Genomic DNA, 21,597 nt, shown 5'->3' on the forward strand with positions numbered 1-21,597 from the left:
AAGTTATTGCGTAACCACGAGATACAGTTTCTAGTTCGGGTCCTTCGCAAGGGCTATAGTTTACCCTATGCGATTCGCGCTACTAGCTTTTGCCTCTCGGATCTTCGTTACGTAAACGGAATTTCGTCGTGGTAAGAACTTTTCCTAAAACGAATTAACTGTCTATCGAATTTCCCGTGAATTTATCACCGTCCATTTCGGAATAGTACATGGCTGTTTGGTAGTCTTTAAATTAAATTATAAAAAAAGCAATTAATACGATAGAAAGAGAAAAAAAGAATCGATTTTGAGTAAAAATAAATTGTTATTTATTTATCGAGACGATTATATACGTCGATAATGTTTTACAAATTTATACGTATATCATAGATTTTTAATGAATTCAGTCGAATAATTGATTTCTTTCTCTCTTTCTCTCTCTTTCTCTCATCGTTGAAAATATATCGAAGAAATCTTATTTCCATAACGTAACGCATATCCGACAGCACGTAGAAAAATTTGGTAACCCACGAGCTTCCTTAATATTTCTTATATCGTTTGCTCCTGACGATATTATTAAATTTCCACGCACGTCCGAGGGAGAGCACGTAAGAAAATTTATTTCACGGTCGACGAACTGCGAGAGCTTTCGTCGCGGCTTCCACAGTGCTAAAAGGAGAACGAGGACGAAGGATCCTTCCTTTTTCACCTGCTAAAGAAAGAACCTAAAACCGTATGAGAATCGAAAAGTCTTCATTTCCAAGATGAAGAGGAAGAGGAAGACAGAGAGAAAGAGAGAGAGATAGAAGAAAGTATCTCTTTTCTATGTGAACATCTCATCTTTCTACGAAAAGACGACAAAAGGTCTGGATTTTTTGGAATCTAAAGAGATCCGATGACATTTCTCGAGGGAACTCAACATCCAATATGAATGCCGGATGTCTTTCGTGCAGGACAAAAAATGAAGAGGAACGAAATATATTCCTTTGCGCTTTTCTTTTTCCTCAATCGATTATTTGCGATTACGAAAGTTACAGACAATTTTTTATTATATATACTTTCAATCCTTTGTTCGACAGGATCTTTTTTATTATTAATATAAAAAAAAGAGAATTAATTATATCTCAATACAATCTTAACGCTATTTCGAATAAACGTACAGATTATTTGCGAAGATGATGTTTTTTTTCTTTCTCTCTCTCTCTCTTTTTTTTTATTGTTTCCATCCTTTATCTTCCTCTTTTTATTCAACCGATCGTTTACGTTCCACAGCGGAGACCGATTTTTCTCGATTTTATCGCGGGAACGCGGTCAAAACGCATATCACGGTCGAAGTGCGTTCAACCTCGCAATCTCGCTACCACCACCGTCCATCCGGAAATCCATTTTGCCGGCGAATTTACGGAGACCGACGTGGTAAAAGAAAAAAAAATAATAATAAAAAATAGAAGAAAAAAAGAGACAAAAAAAACACGAAAAAAGCGTCGTAACGCTCTTAATTTAATTGCCGCGTAGTAGTAGAGAGAAAATTACGAGGTCGCGAATGAAACGAAGAAAAAACGAAATAACGATGAGAGTCTAATAAGAAATATATGATTTAAACGAGAGAAAACATCGAATTTTTATTTTATACAAATGTACCTTTCTATAAGGTATTAATCCTAAAGATAAATCGACAGATAATCTATCAAATCATCGATATTTATACGAATATTTCTTACGAATAATTTCGATGGAAGCGTTATTTTTATTACATCGAATCCGGCGTTTGAAAATGTAATCGCTTTGCATACAAAAAAGGAACATAGAAAATAGAAAAACATAAATAAAAAATAAATGATAATAAAAAAAAAAAATACAAAAATACCATCGATAACGACGAAAAGTTCAACGAATTCGAATGATGCCGCGCGATGATATCGTTGTGTACGGGAAATGGCGATATTTTAGACATGAAAGCATATCGAGTGTTATGTCTTAAAGATAACGAATGTGATTGAAATAGCACACGCGTGTGTGTATCTGAATCAGCTGATAAGATTCGAGTTCCAAGAAGAACAGTTAAGCACGTTTCGCAATCTCTAGCATTGTACAAATTGCAATGTCGTATCAATCGTCGGCAACTTAGTTGGTAACCAGATGACCAAAATCGGATGACTCAAAAGTTGTCAATTTCATATGGATCGTCGATACATATCGATTCGACATTGACAGACGGATAAATATAAAAGACGTGGATTATACCATATCGATAAGGTTTCATCGAATATTCTCAAAATGTCGGACAACTAAACATTGTAATTTTGTGCAAAAAAAAAAAAAGAAAAAAAATATATTACTAAATATTAAAATACTCTATAAAATTCAATTGTACGCATTTGTCACGCATGTCCTTTAAGGAATTACCAGAACAAGGGGTTAAAAGCAGTTGCGAGATATTAACGAGAGAGATATCCAAGAAAATGGCTTGGTTATTAATATACGTACCACTTGAGAACCACCAAAGGACACATTAAACATGCGTCTGTCAAGATCAAGAGCAACCATATATTTCATTATACGAGCGAATTCATCATACATTCGAACTAATTAGACTGAAACGTTAGACTCTAACGTGTAACGTTATACCCGAGAGTTTAACGTTATAACGATGATGATTCACGAACTCTGGAAAACGAAGAAAATCGTTCGTGCCTCTCGTAAGGTAAGTACGTTGAAATCCGCTCTTCACCTCTTCACTTAAATTAAAAAAGTTTTGGCTCGGGGAAATCGAATGTAACGATCGGCTCGAAAGAACTTTCCTTTTTCTTAACTCGTGAAACGAACGCGGATTCGTGCACACTAATCTAATGGGTAACGTTTCTTTCTTTATGTTTTTTTTTCTTTCTTTTTTCTTTTTAATCGTGGATATCACCGCTCAAACTTTTCTTTTCTTATGCGTCAACGAAGTTGATGATATTTTTGAGTCGGATGTACTTTAATCCGAGCGATTATGGTGCAAACGTTTTAAAACGGTTGAGAAAATATACGAGAGAAATTATAATCTGTCGCGAGACTTTTTTCCTTTTTCTTTTTCTTTTTCTTTTTCTTTTTTTCTGACTCTCCATTATTTTCAGTATTAAATCTAATATCTTTCACTTCGTTCGAGAGTTCGTTAAATCTTCAGAACGATGATGCCGTTAAATTTTTTTTCATCGTCTAGTGAATAATCGAGATTAAAAAAGAATTCTCAAGTTAGAAATTAAACGAGTTAAAGTGATTCGTCGCGTTTACGAGAGAAAGAAAGAAAGAAAGAAAGAAAGAAAAAAGATAGAGAGATAAAGAGAGAGACAGAGAAAGAGAGAGAGAGAGAGAGAGAGAGAGAGAAATTCTCTTAGTGCGTTGGCTCGTTGACACTAATTGTTCCATCGTGATACCAGCACACTCAAAGCTCCAATCACAGTCGTGATTCATCTTAAGAGCCTCTCGTGTTTCGTGATTAAATACCGCTCCGATTACATCACCGATCTCCCTATTATTATCTCGCACGATATCTCTTGCATCTAACGATTTATAAATAACAAAAACTTTCTACTATTCGAACAAATATGCAAATTGAAAATGTTCCACTACTATATCTTTCTAACAAAATATTTATTATATGTGTGAATATGAGTCAAATATATACATTAAAAATAAACCGTGTCCGTGTCGCTTGAAAAATTTCGAAAACCTCGTACATATAATTAGCTGTTCCACCATTTGTGCACGTAATTAATGCTAGTTAATTGGGAGCGTGGTAAAATAAAGAAGAAAAAAGTAAGCGTTTCATTATGCCATCACGTCACGATTGGTGGCCTCGCGAACATTTCCGCGCTTCCTTCGCAAACCACACACATTGGTGCTTCTAGTAGAGGCACGGTGAAAGTAATCGTGCATCGTAAAAGTCAAGTTGAATGGCATGGGAATATGCAGGTGACTGCAAACGGAATGCAATGGCACCGCCTCACACTGTCGACGAGAATTCTTTTGTCAGATCCTTTCTCTCTTTTTCTCTTTCTCTCTTTCTTTTTCTTTTACTATTTTTCTCTGTCGGATTCGCTGTAACACAAATTAGACGAAACGTCATTGCGGAATTTCAATCCTGATCACGTAAATTTTCAACTATACATCGTGCACTGTTTTTCTTCTGCAATACAATAATATCTTCCGTATTCTCTTTCTCTCTCTCATTCTTTCTATTTCTCTATCTATCCATCTAGCTTGCTATTTCTCCTATAGAAACATTGAATCTTTTATAACTTTAACCTACTTTCTAAGTTTATAACTTCTCGTCTACCATTACTACCATATTAATATACTATTACATTATATTCATTCCGTATATTTATATATTATTTATATATCACATTTTCATATGATTATTATATACTTATATATCATTATTATAATTACAATAAGAAATTATTGAAGGTGGTCAATCCCTAGGATATTCAGGATCTTGGAGGACCAATTTCGCAAAGCTATTTCGAAGAATTCTCGAGAGAGAATCTCGAAAGAGCTCAAGAAGACAAGTGGAAGAGATATAGGGGGAAATTCGTATGGTTTTCTTTTCTTTTACTTTTTTCTCCCTTTTTCTTTTCCTTTTTTTAGAAAACTTTTCATCGCGACTGCGTTCATAATGTATGCAGAGAACTCGCAGTAGTGCTTTCTCTCTCTTTCTCTCTCTCTTTCTTTCTTTTTTTTTCTGTATGTCTGTCCCTCTTGCACGCTTTGCTAAGAGTGTCTGTGGAATATAGTGTCGGAGCTTTTAACGTTTTTGTGGTGGTCGCTCTCACGCTCGCTGACAAGTCGAGAGAATAAAAAGAAGAAAGTAGGTCTCCAACGAGGAATTACCTAAAGACTGACTCGTCGATGATGTCTCGACGTATTTCTACAAGTACTAGTACCATCATCGCCACTACTACCACTATTACTGCTACTACTGTTGAATTGGATTACTGAGCTAAAACTTTGGCCCTTTTCCTTCCCCATTTCTCTATCTAACACAACGTACACGGCTTTCGAGCTTTGCTACGATCGAAAGGATAACATTTACTCACGGAATTACTTGATTTAGACGGAAAGCTACCAGCACCTAGTATATCCTTATCGAGTGTACACCAACGAATTAGAGATAACGATCTGAAGAATAAAAGAATAGTATATATAAAAAAAACAATGATATAAGTATATATATATATTTAAAAAAAAATGGAAATAAAAATAATAATAATAAAATAATAAATCGAACAAAGGGATGTAAAACGTATTATAATAAATAGATTAATATGCAGAACTACGTAAATCAAGCGAAAGGTATTCGACATAAAAATGCAAATGAATGTCGAAAAAATTCGATCGACCATGGCTCGTGATTCAATTACGTCAGATCGTGTAAGCGTTAAGAAGTAGCTATACCATAGGCATTAGAGAGAAAGAGAGAAAAAGAGAAAAAGAGAAATAGAAAAAGAAGGAGAGAAAGAGAGGAAAGCTACCAGTGGAGCGACGTAAATTTATCATGTCGTGCAAATCTCGTAACAACTATTACGAAGAGCGAGATAAAAGGTGGTTGAAAAGGGCAAGCAAAATAGGAAAATAGAAAGGAAGGAAGAAGGAAGGAAGGAAGGAAGGAAGGAAGGAAATAGGGACGGTACAGGTGGGAGAAGCAATTACCAGAGTCGTTTCGACTCGATTAACGCAAGTCACGGGCCACACTTTGGCGATCCTCTTTGAAGGATTTGCTCCTTTTCCTTCTTTATCGGCCTACCGAGTAAGTAGACTGGTCGCTTCGTTAGTTCAAAAACTATAATACCTTCGTTCAGATTTACCTCATCTTTCCTCTTACTTACCGTTTTTCTTACACTTTTACCCGCTCGACTCTCGAGAGTATCTTAATAATCCCTACCTACCTAGCTACCTACCAACCTACCCCACTTCTTGCTTCGGGTGATTCTCCTCCTGTCTACGATCAGATAAAGCGATCGTCGAAGTTCGTTAGAAAGTTGAACGACAGCTTGGTATTGTTTAAAAAAGCAATAGGAAAGTTTCCTTCATTAGCAGAGCCGTTGGAAGGCGTTGAGGCCACCCCGAAAGCGAAACTTGCGGGTAGTTGGAAAAGTAGCGTAATTTCTGCCAATTCCCACCCGTCTATACGGCTTCTTTCTCTCCCACTCTTTCTTTCTCCCTTTCTCTCTCTCGATACACAAATACACACACAAAGACTCTGGAAATTCATGCCTTGCTCCCTTGCTACTCCTCTCTCTCTACCTTTAGCACGAATCACCCACACGAACGTATTCTCCCAAGTGGTCGAGTTCGTTATTTAACTGGTAAATAAACTGGACGATTAACGGGTTACCGAGTTAGTTGTATATTTACACTCCTCGAAGCACCCCATTTCGTCCCTTTCGACACTATTACACAGAACCATGTTTTCGACCGTCCTTTATAACTTCCTTCTCTCTTTCTCTCTCTCTTAGACACACACTCACACACATAGATGCAGATTCTCCAAGCTGAATTAACTTACGATCTATCGAAGGGTCAAAATGGAGTTCTATTAGGATGTTTTTTGAAATACTTGAGAATGGTAATGAATGAATATCTACATCTCCTCTCTCTCTCTCTCTCTCTCTCTCTCTCTCTCTCTCTCTTCGCATGCGTACTACTTATATCTTTCCTTTTACCCGATCATAATCGATCGAAAAGCATTAACGTCTAGGTTAGATAGGACTCAGTAACTTGATACGGACTTCGAAGTAACGATGTTGGATTTAGCTGCGTAATGTAATTAGCAATAGAGATAAGCCGTGTACGAATATTACCTGCTTAATGTACGATCGCAATGGTTATAAATTTAGCTAGTAATCGCTCCCAGGCATTCGCCCTAGTAGAATGCAATTCGCATCGAAGTAAACACCGACTGAAACGTACGAATAAAATCGAAAAAGAAAGAAAGAGGGAGAGATAAAAAGAGAGAAAAAGAGAATTGAAAAGAATTGAAGAAAAGGAAAATGCAAAGAAGTGGATATGATAGTTAATAGGAGAATAGTTATGTGAAATTTACATGGGTAAGCGTAAAGGACCAATTAGGGAACGGAATTTGTAATGAAAAAAAGAAAAAAAGAACAGAAAGCGAACGAACTCGTGCTCTATCGTGTTTTTTTTTTTTCTTTTTCTCTCTCTTCTTCCTTTGACGTTCACGCGTTTTAATGTGCTAAGCGTTGAAAAACCCGAAACTGGACGATGTTTTATGCACGTCTGTCAAACACCAAAACCATTATACACCATCAACGGCTCATACATTTGCACTTTGAGCTCAGGTTTCTACGAACACTTCGAAATTCGTATCGGCTTTCCGACCGTAAGTTATCGTACGCTGGAAGCTCTCGGAATGTTTTAAAAAGGTTCCCTTCCCGTCCTCTACATTTTTTTTTAAACCTTCCCTCGACACGATTTCGATCGATCGATCGATCGATCGACCAACTTGCTTTCGAAAAATCCAACTAAAATCAAATAAAATATGTGCATAGTGGAAGAATAATTCTACCATTTCTTTTTTCTTTTCCTTTTTCCTTTTTCTTTTTTTTTTTTTTTAACAATAAAAATCAAATCATTTCGTATTCAAAATCTACGAGAATATCTAATTGGAATAAAATGCTTTAGATAGTTTTTCGGGGCAAGTGTTTAATCCCAACCATCGAAAACGAGCTTTCCCAGACTTTTCGCGAGAAAAAAAAGAAAAAACGAGGAATATAACTTCGTTCAACCACATAGGAATTCTATTAGGCGCAATTTTCGTCGTATCCTTCGTTCCGCTCGCTTCGGGTATTAACGCGAAAGTTTGCCCTAAACCGTTGAAGGGTGCACACGCTATACTCTCGTTGCGCTCTGATGTCGAGAGTTAAGCGCTTCTATCCATGCTCCGCATTACTTCTAAAGAGAAATATAATAAATTGCCAATCCTACGTCGGATCCATTGAATTTCGGTTTGCCTCCTATTCGCGAAAGGAAAAAAAATAAAAATAAAAAAGAAAAACCACACACAGACAAACAAATAATAGATTAACAAGAACGACAATGACAGATTTTAAACTGTGCACGGAATCGATTGAAGAACTTTCACCGAAATGAAATTCGAACTTCATTATTTTGTATTCTTTTCTTTCCTCCCTTTTTCTTCCTATCCTCGTACTATTCGCTTGACTTTAATTAACTTCCGTCATCTAACAAGAGAAGTAGAATAGATTTATTTAAGACGCGCACGAAAACTATCAGAGGGATATATAAACGAGATCCTGATTTATATTTCATCCCTCTCTACTATTATTTTCCTCGTCTATCTAAACTGCCATTTTAAAGTAGAATACAATCACTGGCTATCCATCTTACGTTAAACGATGGAATAAATTACGTCCATTAGATTAACCACACGACACGTTAGCACGTCCATCGATGTACATACCTACATATGTATCTATGTATGTATACGTATGTATATATATATACATATCTTATGTATACCGTAGAGTATGTAACTTTTATGTGGCATGATATTCGACATTTGCGTTATGAGAAATACTTCCTTCGAACGTTATAACGTGTAACGAGATAATGAAAATTTAACGAGATTCGTAAAGAGAAAATAAAAGGAGAGAAAAAAGAAAAAAAGGGGAAAAAAAAGATAGATATTTGTACGTAACATCCCATGTCTATATCTAGAATTCGATGCACGGAAAATGTAGAAACGTCGTTTGCTATCATCGAAGTTTTGTACAAAAAGAACTATCGGCGATTGCCATCAAGCACCTCCAAGTTTTTGAGGATGCGTGATAAAATTTTCAGAAGATCGGGATGATAGAGAAAGAGAGAGAGAGAAAGAGACAGAAAAAGAGAGAGAGAGGAAGAAAGAGAGAGTTAGTTTCTATTGGACTTGAATGTTCTGAGTCGATCGACTCCCGCGAGAGAGAAACGAACTAGTCGATTGGCGAACGCGCGATATCGGTGAATTCATCCGTACTTGGTTAATTCCATTCGCTTTTTTCTCATTCACCGGTGTACGAGCGACACGGGATTAATTATCGGTAACGAGAGAACGTGATTAATCGGTCGATGCGACGGGCCGCAGCTGTACGCGCGAAGAACAGAGAGAGAGAGAGAGTGAATGAAAGAGAGGAGAGAGAGATGCAGGAGAAAATTCGAACGCACTGTTGTAATTCTCATCCACGATATTTCTGGTCGTATGCGTGTCGAGAATCGAGTTTAAAAGTTCCTCATCCACCCCTTTTTCACCCTCCTCCTAACCCCGCGGTAAAACGCCTCGAGCTTCCTATATAAATTGACATCGATCGATTTCGATAATGTTACTCGTTTAAATTGTTATTATTATCGCAATACGTTCGAGTTGTCTGAGAAAAAAGACAAGGAGAGAAATAAAAATAGAGAGAGAGAGAGGTAAAAAGCAATATATGATATATTTCATTTGACGAGTAGATTAATTTCGAACATTATATTATTAACGTGAATGAAAAAATTTAGCGGCAAAATACGATATATATATATATATATATATATATATTAATCCATATCATTCTAAGGATAAATATTATACCAATGTTTTCCAATAAAATTCAAATAAATTTTGCGAATGTTAAAGCGCTAAATAAAGATACTATATTATTTTTGTAAGACAGTTGTTTATTAGTAATATTATTTGTAAATGTTGCAGTAAATACGAATACCGAGAGGAAAAGAAAAACAAACAAAAAAAAAAAATACGACTGGCAACATTTCTGCTGGTTAAAGCGATAAAGGTTAAAAATGCAAGGATGTGTCATGAGCGAGGATGGATCATCATGAATTGTTATTAGCTTTTTTCTACTTATACATTCAGTATTCATAGATAATATTATTTATCTTCTTTTATTAATTAATTTATTATAATAATAATTATTATTATTATTAGTATTATTATTATTATTATCAGTCTCATCCACGTTTTTAATTAATTTTATAGCAATAATATTTTCTTTTCCTTTCGTTAATATACCTCGGCATAAAAAAGGAAAAAAAGAAAAGAAGAAAAAAGGAAAAGGAAACGAAAGAAAAGAAGATAAATAATCTTACGAAATAGCGAATCTTTCCGTGCTTCCATGTTTCCTACTTATCCTGCAGTGCTCTCAGATAATTTTACCGAGTCGCGTGACCAGCCTACGATGTCGGTCAGAGACGGTAAATCACTAGGCGTGTTCGTAGGAGCAATTTGTAAAATTCGTCGGACTATATCGGACGTTCCGAAAGAATTCGATCAATGTATTAACGTTGAAAGAAATAACGTGATTCATCTTTGCGGTCGTTCGCACGTAGATGCTATATGGAATAATGCCGCGTGACGAGTAATGACAGATAATGACAAAGTATACGCAGGTGTACGTACGTAAACGAAGCACACACCTTATCTCACGGAACTTTTCGTGACTGTGGTACTCTCGAAGCCACGTATACCCATAAAATAAGTCGTTCCGGAAACTATGTTATTCCGTAGACGTAGCGAGTTGACGAGTGAGTGAAAGAGAAAAAAGAAAGAAAGAGAAAGAAAAGGAGAAAGAGAAAGACAAATTGCTGCCGGTCGATAACTTTTTACTTATTAACACACTTCTTTTTCCCTTCTTTCCTTGCAAACGCAACATAGAAATATGAAAAGGAATACTAAATTATCGTTTATAACTTCAATATTCCGCAAACGTATATCCATTTATGTTTAATAACTTCGATATTAATCATAGTAAAAAGGCGTAAGTCGACAATGTCAGAATAGAAATTAGTCTCTCTCTCTCTCTCTCTCTCTCTCTGCCTCTTTCTCTCTTTATCTCTATTAAACGAAAAGTACCAGAGAAATTCGAGTTCTTGTTTATATATGCGAAAACGTCGGAACGCCGATGAATGCAATAGGAGAAAAGCTCGAGGGCCTGGTAGACCGTGTACCACGAAAGTTTCAGCGGGCATTACGAAAGCATTTAGTAACCGCTGAACTTGCGTAGCAAGCTCCTCGTAAAAGTTAAAAGTTACAGGCCGTGGCTTGAAGTGCTCGACGCTTTACACTAGCGTTAACACTAGCGATATTATATTTGAAAATGTTTCCTCGGAAAATATTCGCTAAGGACTCTCTCTCTCTCTCTTTCTCTTTCTCTTTTTCTCCTCCTCTCCCTCTTTCATTCCCTCTCTATCTCTTTTTTATTCGTTTTAAGTTATCACGATAAAGTGTAAATCGCACGTTGATATTGAATTTCTGTACTCGGAGAATACCGCAAACTTTATCTCGGGAAAATAATAATTTTACGAAGAAAGTAAGTATTATTATATTTACGCTACATTACAGATAGCCGTTCGCCAATTCGCTCCTCCTAACGATGGAAAACAAAAAAGAAAGTACTAGACGAGTTTCGTAAGAAGCTTGGCAATAGTTCGAGCAAAAAGCAACGAACGAATGAACGAACCACCATAATACGATCGTTGAAAACAGCAAAACCGTATATCTCCTGGCAGATACCATCCTAGAAATTACGTAACGACGTGAAATACTGATGATATTTAATTTACGACTACTGTAACTGTTGACTTAATTAAGAATTGTGGAATTTAACTGACAAAACAAGATCCTTCCTGTTGCCAAAAACTATCGTGAAAATTTCGTATGATAAGAACGTAAGTTTACGAACGAGAGATCACGTTTGAACAAAACAGTGAATAATTAATTGACGCGATAACAAATCACTTTTTCTTTTTTTCAAATCATTAATTAATGCGATCGTAAAAGTCAGAAAATCAAGAATTACGTGAGTTACATTTGTCCGGCACGCACGCGAAGAGAAAAACTACAATCGCGATGCATCTAAAGTTCGTTGCCATTCGGTCTATGCATTATGGGGGTGTGGGCGGGCGAATTATTATAGCTATTTGAAATATACGCCTACGTCGTCTTGATGCATATCGACGATGATTAAGTTTCTATCTGCGTCCATGTAGGTAACATTATCTTTAGCTGGGACGAACGAACGAACGAATAAACGAACGAACGAACCTAGTCTAGGCGTGTCCAAACGATTATTTCTATTTCACGTAGATATTTATGCTCTATTATACACGTTATGCTCTTTCCTTCCACATCCCCTACGAACGATTTCAATCTATCTTTACGTATACTTCGAATTATTAAAACTTAAACTTTTACAAAAAATTATTACATATATTACAAAAAAAAAAAACGATAACTCTTTCGAAGCATTAAATTACAGAGCTTTATATCCGAAGTTACGCGTAGACCGTTTCCTATCTCGTGCTCATAAAGATCGCGAGTGAAGAAAATCTAACTTCTAAACCGTAAATTAACGTAACAATACTTCGGACTCGTTTTTATAACTTACGAGGATATTCAAATCGCCGGATAAATAATAACGAAAAGGATGAGATTTCTTACATTGTTCTATCGATTTAATATTTTGATAAAAATTTATAAACTAACAACCCGTGAAAATTCACCCCCGATTTATTATTCATATTTACGACGAGCGATTACATACGATAAAACATAATACGAGCTACCGACAAAAAGATATTATCAAACGATCACGAATGTCATTAACATTTGTAAAACGAACTCGGAATTCGCTTGAAACGTATTCGGGAACAAAAGTAAAGCGGCCGTTCACGCGTGAAACGTAATTCTCCTAAAACGAGAGGAACCAAACGCGTGAATATACGAATACCAACGCTAACATTCGAATTTTAACGTAAAGCATCGTTCAAAGGGTAGCATTCGTCGTATTGTTCATTCGAAGGAGAATTCGATTTCAACATCCGTGGTATTTGAAATTGCAATCAGGACGATGCACCGACGTTCACGAAAATCATGTTCCCTGGTTTAACGAAGTTCGTAGATAAATACGAATGGGACATATACAATCGATCCATCGAATCAGATTTCAGTAGGTATACATCACGTCGATCGATCGACAACAAAATGTCGAAAAAGTCCAAATTTTTTCTTGGCCCCGATATGCTTACCTAAAAACGCTCTCATCGTAAGAAAGGAGAATTCGAAGTGGCTGACTTATGCTACGCTTTTTCACTTCGTGTGCCGGCTCAATGTGGACACCGTGTATCACCTGAAAAAAGAAAAAGAAGAGATTCAAGGATTAACGTAAGCTCAGTGATATACAATTTTTATCGCGTTTAATAGCGCGATGAGTAACGAATAATAAGTTATCGATAAATCAGTCATAAGAAATAATTGGGCTTTTAATATATTTATAAAATTATATTTCAATAAAATGTTTACGTTTTCGATGAAGTTCTTGAGATTAATATGAATCTTTTAATAGTTAAAACATTTCTTAAATTTTTCAAATATATCAAATATTTATGCTTTGATTAAATATTAGATTATTGTAAATGTAATCTTTTTGTATTCTCTGCTAATGATTAGCACTGTAGCTATAATAATAATTTATATTTTGCAATATTTTAAATCTTTATAAATAACATCCAAATACATTTTCTTAAAATATTTAAATATATAATACAACATGCCATAGATTTTATAAGTACGTCTTACTAATACACCTCACTGTAAACTAATTTAATTTATTTTAAGAACAAACGATATAATTTCACAAAGGAAAAAAGAAAAAGAAATTATACTACATCACAACTTTCTTTTTTCTTATACGGCGTTGAAAAATATGAAAACGCTTAATTCTAATTACGAATACGAACGTACACAAAGGATCATTTTGTAAAAAAATTGCGAGAGGTGAGTAGCCAAAATTAGAAATTAAATACTCTTTAGCAATGTAAGTGATCATACAAACTTGTTTGCATAAAACATATATATATATATATATATATATATATATATGTATGTATGTATGTATGTATGTATGTATGTAAGTACATATATCTTTAGATCTCTCTTTCTCTCTCCAGTTGAATTTCTAGGAACGAATCTTCCTACAAAATAGTTTCACCGTCGTATCGCGCCTCTTATTCCGGCGCTCATATTGCACAAAGTCAACGCCACGTTGAATGGCCCTCGACGTAGCAAAGTTTCATGGTGAAAGTGCAATCTCGTGCTTGCGGCAGAAGCTGCAAGCTTGTCTGCAGACGGTTACAAGAGGAAAGAGCTTCGGTAAAAAGAGAGGAGAAACGAACGAGAAGTCATCTGCTTAAGTTTAATTTCGGTTTCTTCCTTGGAAACATTCCGGTTTCATTATTTGTCACTTTGCAGAAATAAAGAAAGGGAATGATTGGTTTTCTTTATGTTACTTTCTCAAAAGGTTGTTAAATTACAATAGAAAAATGCTGCGTTTAAAACAAATTTGAAATAAATAATTCAATAGATCGTCAATTTTGTACATAGTAAGGGGATTTCTGTATAACACGGATTTATCAAAATTGTTACTCGTGTTCTGTATAATAGGATATACAGGTATCTCTCTTCCTCTCTCATATAACTTGATCACTTTAAATATATCCCTTGTTTTTGATGACATACAGCAATATAATAGAGAATAGAAATATGATATGATGGCAGAATATTTCGAGGCAAAGTTGCACCGTTGAAAATACAATGATATGGAAATTATATAACATATGTGACCGATATAACAGGGAACGTATCCCCTGTGTTATACGACGAGGATCGTCGAAAACTTTATCGATATGTCAAAAGAAATCTTTCGACGTCCGTTCTCGTCGTCGTCGTCGTCGTCGTCGTCGTCATCTTCGCCGTTGATTTTCTTGGGAATGCAATTATGCGAAAGATCCGTGTTAAGTTTTAATCCGATCTGGTTTTATACTTGCGAAAAGTTTACGACCTATGCGGAAAGCTGCTTAACGATAATGCGATATCTTAAGAGGATGGGAAGAGCATTAACCGTCCTAAGAGAGATCGTATGGGACTACTACTTTAAAAGAACAGATCGAACCACGAAAGTAAAGAGGTTGGACCAGAAGACCTAAACTGAAGGAATATACACCTTAGAAAGGTATATACGTGTGTGTATATGCGAACATGTGTATCACAGAGAAAGAGAGAGGAAAAGAGAGAGAAAGAGGGAGTGAGAGAAGGAGAGAAAGACGGTAACGGAAGCAAAGCCGCACGTATTCCGACATAACTTACGAACCACTCCACCGAATGTTCGCTCCTGTTCTCTTAATTATCAAACTTTGTACCGCTCCTAATTTCCATCCTTACTCTACGGTCTATCGGATAACGAGGAACGACAACGTGTGTCCGCATAAATTAACTCTACGCAAAGGGATCACCTGAGTCCGCTGGTAGGCCTGATTCTCCTCACGAATTTTCACTTTGTCATCTTGATATCTTTCTAATTGACTTCACGGTACTATTCTATTTTCATAATAAAAATCAATCCGAAAACGGGAATTGTAACACATAAAAATTTCCATTGGAATCACATTTTCATTAATTAACGAATCACTTAACCTTTTCCACTTAAAACTTTTTTCCATGTCAAATCGACGACAAATGACATTATTTTTCTCTAGAACTTTTGTCTCTAACGTGAAAATTCACTTAGTTATAAATAATCAATGGGAGATAATATTATTTAAAAATTACTTTCAAAATATATTTGGAGATGAATACATTACATATTAAAATCACAAGAAAAATTCAATCAAAATCGAACGAAAACACGAATTAAAAAAGATTATTACAGCGCAAAAAAATTAATTAGCAATTATAGCGTTATATTTTTCATATCGCAAAAATATTCGCTCATCTATCTTGCGTATATCTACTTTATAATCTAACTTTTGTTTTGAACGTAAAATAATCTTTTCCAAGCGTATAAATCGAGAGAGAAAGAGAGAAAGAGGGGGAAAAAGAGAGAGCGTAAGATCTTGGAAGCAAAAAAGAAAAAAAAAGAAAAGAAAAAGATAAACGATCTAATTTTCCGTTTTGCTCTAGGCTGCGGGAGTTCGTCGATACGCAAGATTCTTGTGGTTCTCTGGTTACGTAATTCCCTTTCAAGGAAATCCTTTTACCTGTTACCCTTATTGCCAGGTCTATACGCAGACTGCGACGAAAGAGAGAGAGAAAGAGGAAGAAGGAGGAGGAGAGAGAGAGAGAGAGAGAGAGAGAGAGAGAGAGAAGGTAATAATACAATATATGTAGGTATTCTCGTCTCACAAACACGCTAGTACATTGAAACGAAGCATTCTAAGCGCTAGACCGTGTTACCACTTGTCCTTGCAAGGACATTGTCAAGGAACTGTATATACATAACTACCAGGGACACGCTGATGTAATGTACAAACAGAGAAGAGAGGGGAGGGTATAGTGGAAGAGGAGAATGGAAATTGCCATAGCGAGGGTGAGCAAGGACCTTGCCGTTTGACGTACGTCGAGCAACCAAGAGAATAATACCTTTAATTATGTTCGAAGCTGCTGCGAAAGGATCACGCGGCAGATGTTGGAACACTTTGAAAGGACCGATGTTGGCCGAGCAAATTGCGTGAGAATTACACCGTCGCGATTTCTCAATGAATTTCTGTTAACGATATAAATTTCTGTCTCTTTTCTTTGTCTATTTAGATTTTCTGTAAAAAAAGAAAAAAGAAACAAAAAAATAGAAAAAGAAGAACATTTTCTTTCTTTTTTCTCTTTCTTCGTTTCGATATGTATGTAATTGTTAAGGAAAAGAATATATATATTTTTTTTTTAACGAAATATGAGAGTTTCATTAATCCTTTTCCTTTATCCTTTATTCTCCTTTTAGAAAGCTTAATAAATTACAAATTTTGTTTGAAATCGTCCTTTTCTTTTCTTCGATCAATCACAAAAACCAAGTTTCACGAATGCAACTTTCCAAGCCCTTTGAAAAGAACGTGTAAGCCTCCAGACGGTTTACTTAATTCTCAAGTATTTTTCTTAAGTCAACATAACGAGAGCTCGATGCTTCTTTCTCCTTCCTTCTCTTTCTCTTTCTCCCTCTCTCTCTCTCTCACCTTTCTTTCTACTAACAATATAAAAAAGATGAACCGAATTCTTTCGAAACCCTAACGCACACGTTCATGCAATAAAGAATTAAGAAAGAGAAAAGAAGAAGAAAAAAGAACAGATTCAGGAAGTTTCGACTTTTCTTTAGAGTCCGTTTTAAGCCACTTTGGTGAACTTTCGCGAAGATCCTTCCTCTCTTATCCTCCCTTTCTCATTCTTTGTTGAAAAATTCTCTTTTTCGAAGTTTCACCGATACATTATTCCGAGCCATACACTTGATCTCGTTTTTAAGAAGATCGAGTTACATTTTCGACTAGAAAATAATGAATTCTCGTTGACGAAGAATGTACACGCTCGAAACTTTGAAGTTAAAATTGTCAGTTGGAACTATTACACGAAAAGCTTAAAATAAAAGAAGCGATGAGTATAACAATTTTGGAAAAAGAAAACGTTATTACACGACCGGATAAACCAGTAAAAAAAAAAGAAAAAGAAAAAGTTTTGCATCCAATTTATATCAAAACCACCTCGTTATATTTCGCAAGAAAAGTTTCGATGTTGATCCATTAAATACTTCCGCTAAACGATTTAACGTTATCTTCTTCTTCTTCTTCTTTCTATTTCCAAGCTCGAACTTTACCTCTCTTGTATTTTCTTGGGGCAACTGTTGCTTTTGCTCTTGTTCTCTCTTTCTCTCTCTCTCTCTCTTTCCTTCTCTCTCCCTTTCCTTCTCTCTTTCTCTCTCTACCGACGAGAACAACATAAACATGACTCTGGGTGAATTTAACAAACTGCAGAAGAGAAAATGCGACCAGTTCGATGAATTACAGTAATTCGACTCGAAGCTTTCTCGATCTATGTATGTATGTATGTATGTATGTACTGTAGAAATACATACACTCGCCTATGGTTTACACGTATTTGGAAAGTAATATAGAAGGAAAGAGAATGAGACAGAGATAGAGAGAAAGGGGGAGAGAGAGAGAGAGAGAGAGAGAGAGAGAGAGAGAGAGAGGAAGAGAAAGAGGAGGAGAGAGGAAGTAAGAGAGAGGAAGAGAGAAGTTCTTGGATCGTTAAGCTCAGAGTTCAGAGATGCGAAGCAGAGAAGAGTAAGTAGAAAGAGGATTGATATAGGTTGCAAGTTCGCAGCCGTGGATTTGAGAACATTATCTACCCACTTGAAGGAAGTAATTTACGACGGTAGTTTCGAACGTGGAAAATAAATTTCTTCGGTCAGTGAAGCAACCCTGTGGAAAAACCAGGGGGGTTAGAAATCGGTAAGCTTCGACGACTAAAGATCGCGATCTACGATAGAAAAGAATCCTGATGAGGATGAAAACCGATCGATTTAAAATATATCCCTTTGGTTACGGATATTAACGATCAAGTTTCCAATTACAAAGTCAGGCCATCTTTTTATGATATATCCTTCTTCTACCTCTTTTCCTTTCTCGTAGAAATCAAGAAAAAGAAAAAAGGATGAGAGATAACTTTCTTTTGGAGACACGAACACGCGGGCTCGTCTTTCGCACAGCTTTGCCAACTTAGAAACGCGGAAAGGAAAATTCTACTGTGAAGTTCGCTCGTCTACAAACAATAGAGAGTCCTCATTGTAATTAACCGAGTGAATGGGCGAGAGCTTCCAAACGAGCCCTGTTATTTTATCATTTGTAACTAGTTGTTTTCGAGTACACCTCCTTCTCTTCTCTCTCTCTCTCTCTTCCTCCTTCTTTCTCTTTGGTTCACATTATCGAGTTTACTTTGTCAATGTGCTCCGTTAATGAAATTTGTAAGAAAACATTTCGAAAAACATACCATTTAGTTCTTCGTCAGTCATTGCTCTTTGTCTCTCTCTCTCTCTCTCTCTCTCTCTCTTTTTCTCCTTTCTCTCAATAATCTACACTTTTTACACAGACACACATTCTCTTCCTCTTTCTTTCAATTTCCTGAAGAAAGAGAAAAGGAAAGAGAATATAGGCGAGAATATAGAACTTAGTATTCGCATCAATCGAATCGTGAAATTGTTTTTCGATAGAGGAACTCTCATTTTCTTTCTCTTTCTTTATCTCTCTCTCTCTCTCTCTCTCTCTCTCTCTCTCTCTCTCTCTCTCTCTTTTACTCTCTCACTCTCTTTTTCTCGTAGAGTACAAGAAACATAAGGAATAATGCAGTACGAACGTCGTACGTAGTATCTTGACTCGACTTTTGCACGCTTCGGGAAATGACGACGAGGAAACTGCAGCTACCTAGGTACACATATACGTATAAGAGAAACGTGGGTTGAGAATAAACAATGACTCGCTGTATATCAAGTACTGTGCTCTCCTCCTACACTGGAGAGAGTCTGCTTATCTTTACGGCTAATGTTTGTCTTGGACGTTCGCAACGTAGGCAACCTATGAGAATAAAGGAAAAAAACAAAAAAAAAGGAGAGAAGTAAGGAAAAAAAGAAAAGAAAAAAGGAAAGGATAGAAGGAAGCTTATCGATGTATTAAACGAAGAGAAAATAAGCTGAGCGTAGTCGTACTACGTGGTCGTACTTTTTTTTATAAATAGGATAAGAATGAAAACATTCTTTTTAACAAAAAGAATACAAAATTTCTTTCATCGACGTTGACCTATCGAGTTTCACCAAAGTGAAATTCTTGACGGTCCTTCGCGACACAGAAGCGAAACCGTCATGATGAGATTGTAGAAGACAGATACAACTAAACGCTAACCAAATAGAGTGTTTACAGTGCGTCACATGGAGGTAAGATTATGCCTCGCTAGGAGACACCGCATTCATTGCTTGCTGTCTAACTCTGACTCCCCTCCCTATTTCATTAACTGTTCCTCTCTTCGTGGTGGTACGTAACAAACCTCACGTTTGCCACGTACTCCATGTATGTACATTGTACAAGTACATTTGCAATGTACACGAGACTACGAGAAGCGATCAAAGCTCTCTGTCTCTCTCTCTCTCTCTCTCTCTCTCTCTCTCTCTCTCTCTCTCTCTCTCCCACTGTTACATACACACGCACATACATACGCACAAACATACATTACAGACATCCTAGAAAGAGCTTTGTCCAAGGCTAGTCTCTGTGTTCCTTCGAAGAGGCGAAACAAACGTGTATGCAAACGTAGCTTACTCCCCCCCCTCCCACACACACCTCACTCTCTCTCTCTCTCATTATGCTTTCGCGTTGCTTGTCACCGACACGCAAGTGTAAAAGCCTTTCGGTGCAATGCGATGCATCGCTTGTCTCAGGAAAACGCACTTAAGAGAGCACCGAAGGTACAACGTGACAAGGAGTTTCCGACAATTCCTTCCACGTTTCGAATTATGGTTAGCCACAAGCAAAATATCTCGTCGTTCGTTTGTATTAAAATAGTGAGAAGAGAAGTAAAGAGATCAAGAATATTTATTAAATGTCGGATCATAAATATCTATCTACTTCTTTTCCTTTTTTATTTTTTTTCCCCCATTATAAGGGCCGAACGTTTTCACGAATATCAGGAATAAGATATTAATCTACGAGAAAATTAGCCAGAAAAGATGATGACTCATGATGGGCGAAAAACCGGCAGATAGATAGATCCTATCTACATAAAACAAATACGCAAGCGGGATTACGTTTTAACGAGCAAAGCCCACTTTCATGCTTCTAGAATCTAGTTTAAGCCTTTCCTTAAAACTTGAAATCCGATATAAGGCGTAAAACTTTTTTACGATATCGTACTTGTTAAGGTTGCTTTAACTTCGATGTAACAAGTCGAAAAGATCGATTTCGTACGATTTGGTAATAATATATTTTTTTCCTGAAATAATACCTGCAAAGACAAAAATAAAAAAAGAAAAGAATAGAAATATTCTCTTATTCAAAGTTTTTAATTTCTTTTATTCTCTTTTTCTTCTTTTCTTTCTTCAGTTAAAAGTTAAGATCCTTCAAGCAATGACCGAGCTTACGTACAAGCCATTCTTGAAAATGTTCTGAGTGACGATAAAATTCGTCGCGACTGGACTGGTGCAATAAGTATTGTTGCACCTTACAATGGCGTCGCAGTAGTACTTTTCTATCGGTAAGTGAAGTCACAAGTCGCTTTTGTCCTCGGTACTTTGGCGTAACGAGAAAAGGCACTTTTCTTCCAGGAAAAGCACACACAGGTCGGCCGGTTGGCTGCCTGACTTGGCGTTACGAGAAAGAGGAAGGAGAAGAAGAAGAAGACGAAGAAAAAGAAGAAGAAGCAAAGAAAGAAGAAAGAAAACCGGCAACAGGAGGTAAAACTCGCTAAAGTTATATATATATATATATATATATATATATATATATATATAAAACATAAAAGAGAGTCAACAAGAGTAAAAGTTTCGTTTCGCGCGTTATTGGCGGAAAAAGTGTGGCTAGCCGAAGCGATACAACACGTAGAAGGTTTCTAACGATCGTTTGGCGTACGACATAAAGCGTTAGTCACGAGAGCTCTATTGCTTGCTTGCTATGGCAATGCCAACGAGTAAACCACCTTTCCACTCGTGCACTACAACTAATAACAACGTAATTACTCCGGCTCGTAGAGTTGATACACCTCGA

At 36.3% G+C, this 21,597-nt stretch overlaps 1 protein-coding gene across 5 annotated transcripts in view; it reads right to left on the minus strand.

The window, feature by feature from the left end:
* The window catches only part of LOC127063912 (leishmanolysin-like peptidase), a 238,491-nt gene that overhangs the window by 109,401 nt on the left and 107,493 nt on the right, over positions 1 to 21,597 (minus strand). For all 5 annotated transcript variants that reach the window (XM_050994220.1, XM_050994219.1, XM_050994222.1 and 2 more), the window contains one exon: positions 13,063 to 13,163. In XM_050994220.1, the coding sequence (XP_050850177.1) occupies positions 13,063 to 13,163 (101 nt within the window). The remainder of the gene's footprint in view (positions 1 to 13,062; positions 13,164 to 21,597) is intronic.

The sequence above is a fragment of the Vespula vulgaris genome, chromosome 5 (assembly GCF_905475345.1).
Source record: "Vespula vulgaris chromosome 5, iyVesVulg1.1, whole genome shotgun sequence".
NCBI classification, from domain to species: Eukaryota; Metazoa; Arthropoda; class Insecta; order Hymenoptera; family Vespidae; genus Vespula; species Vespula vulgaris.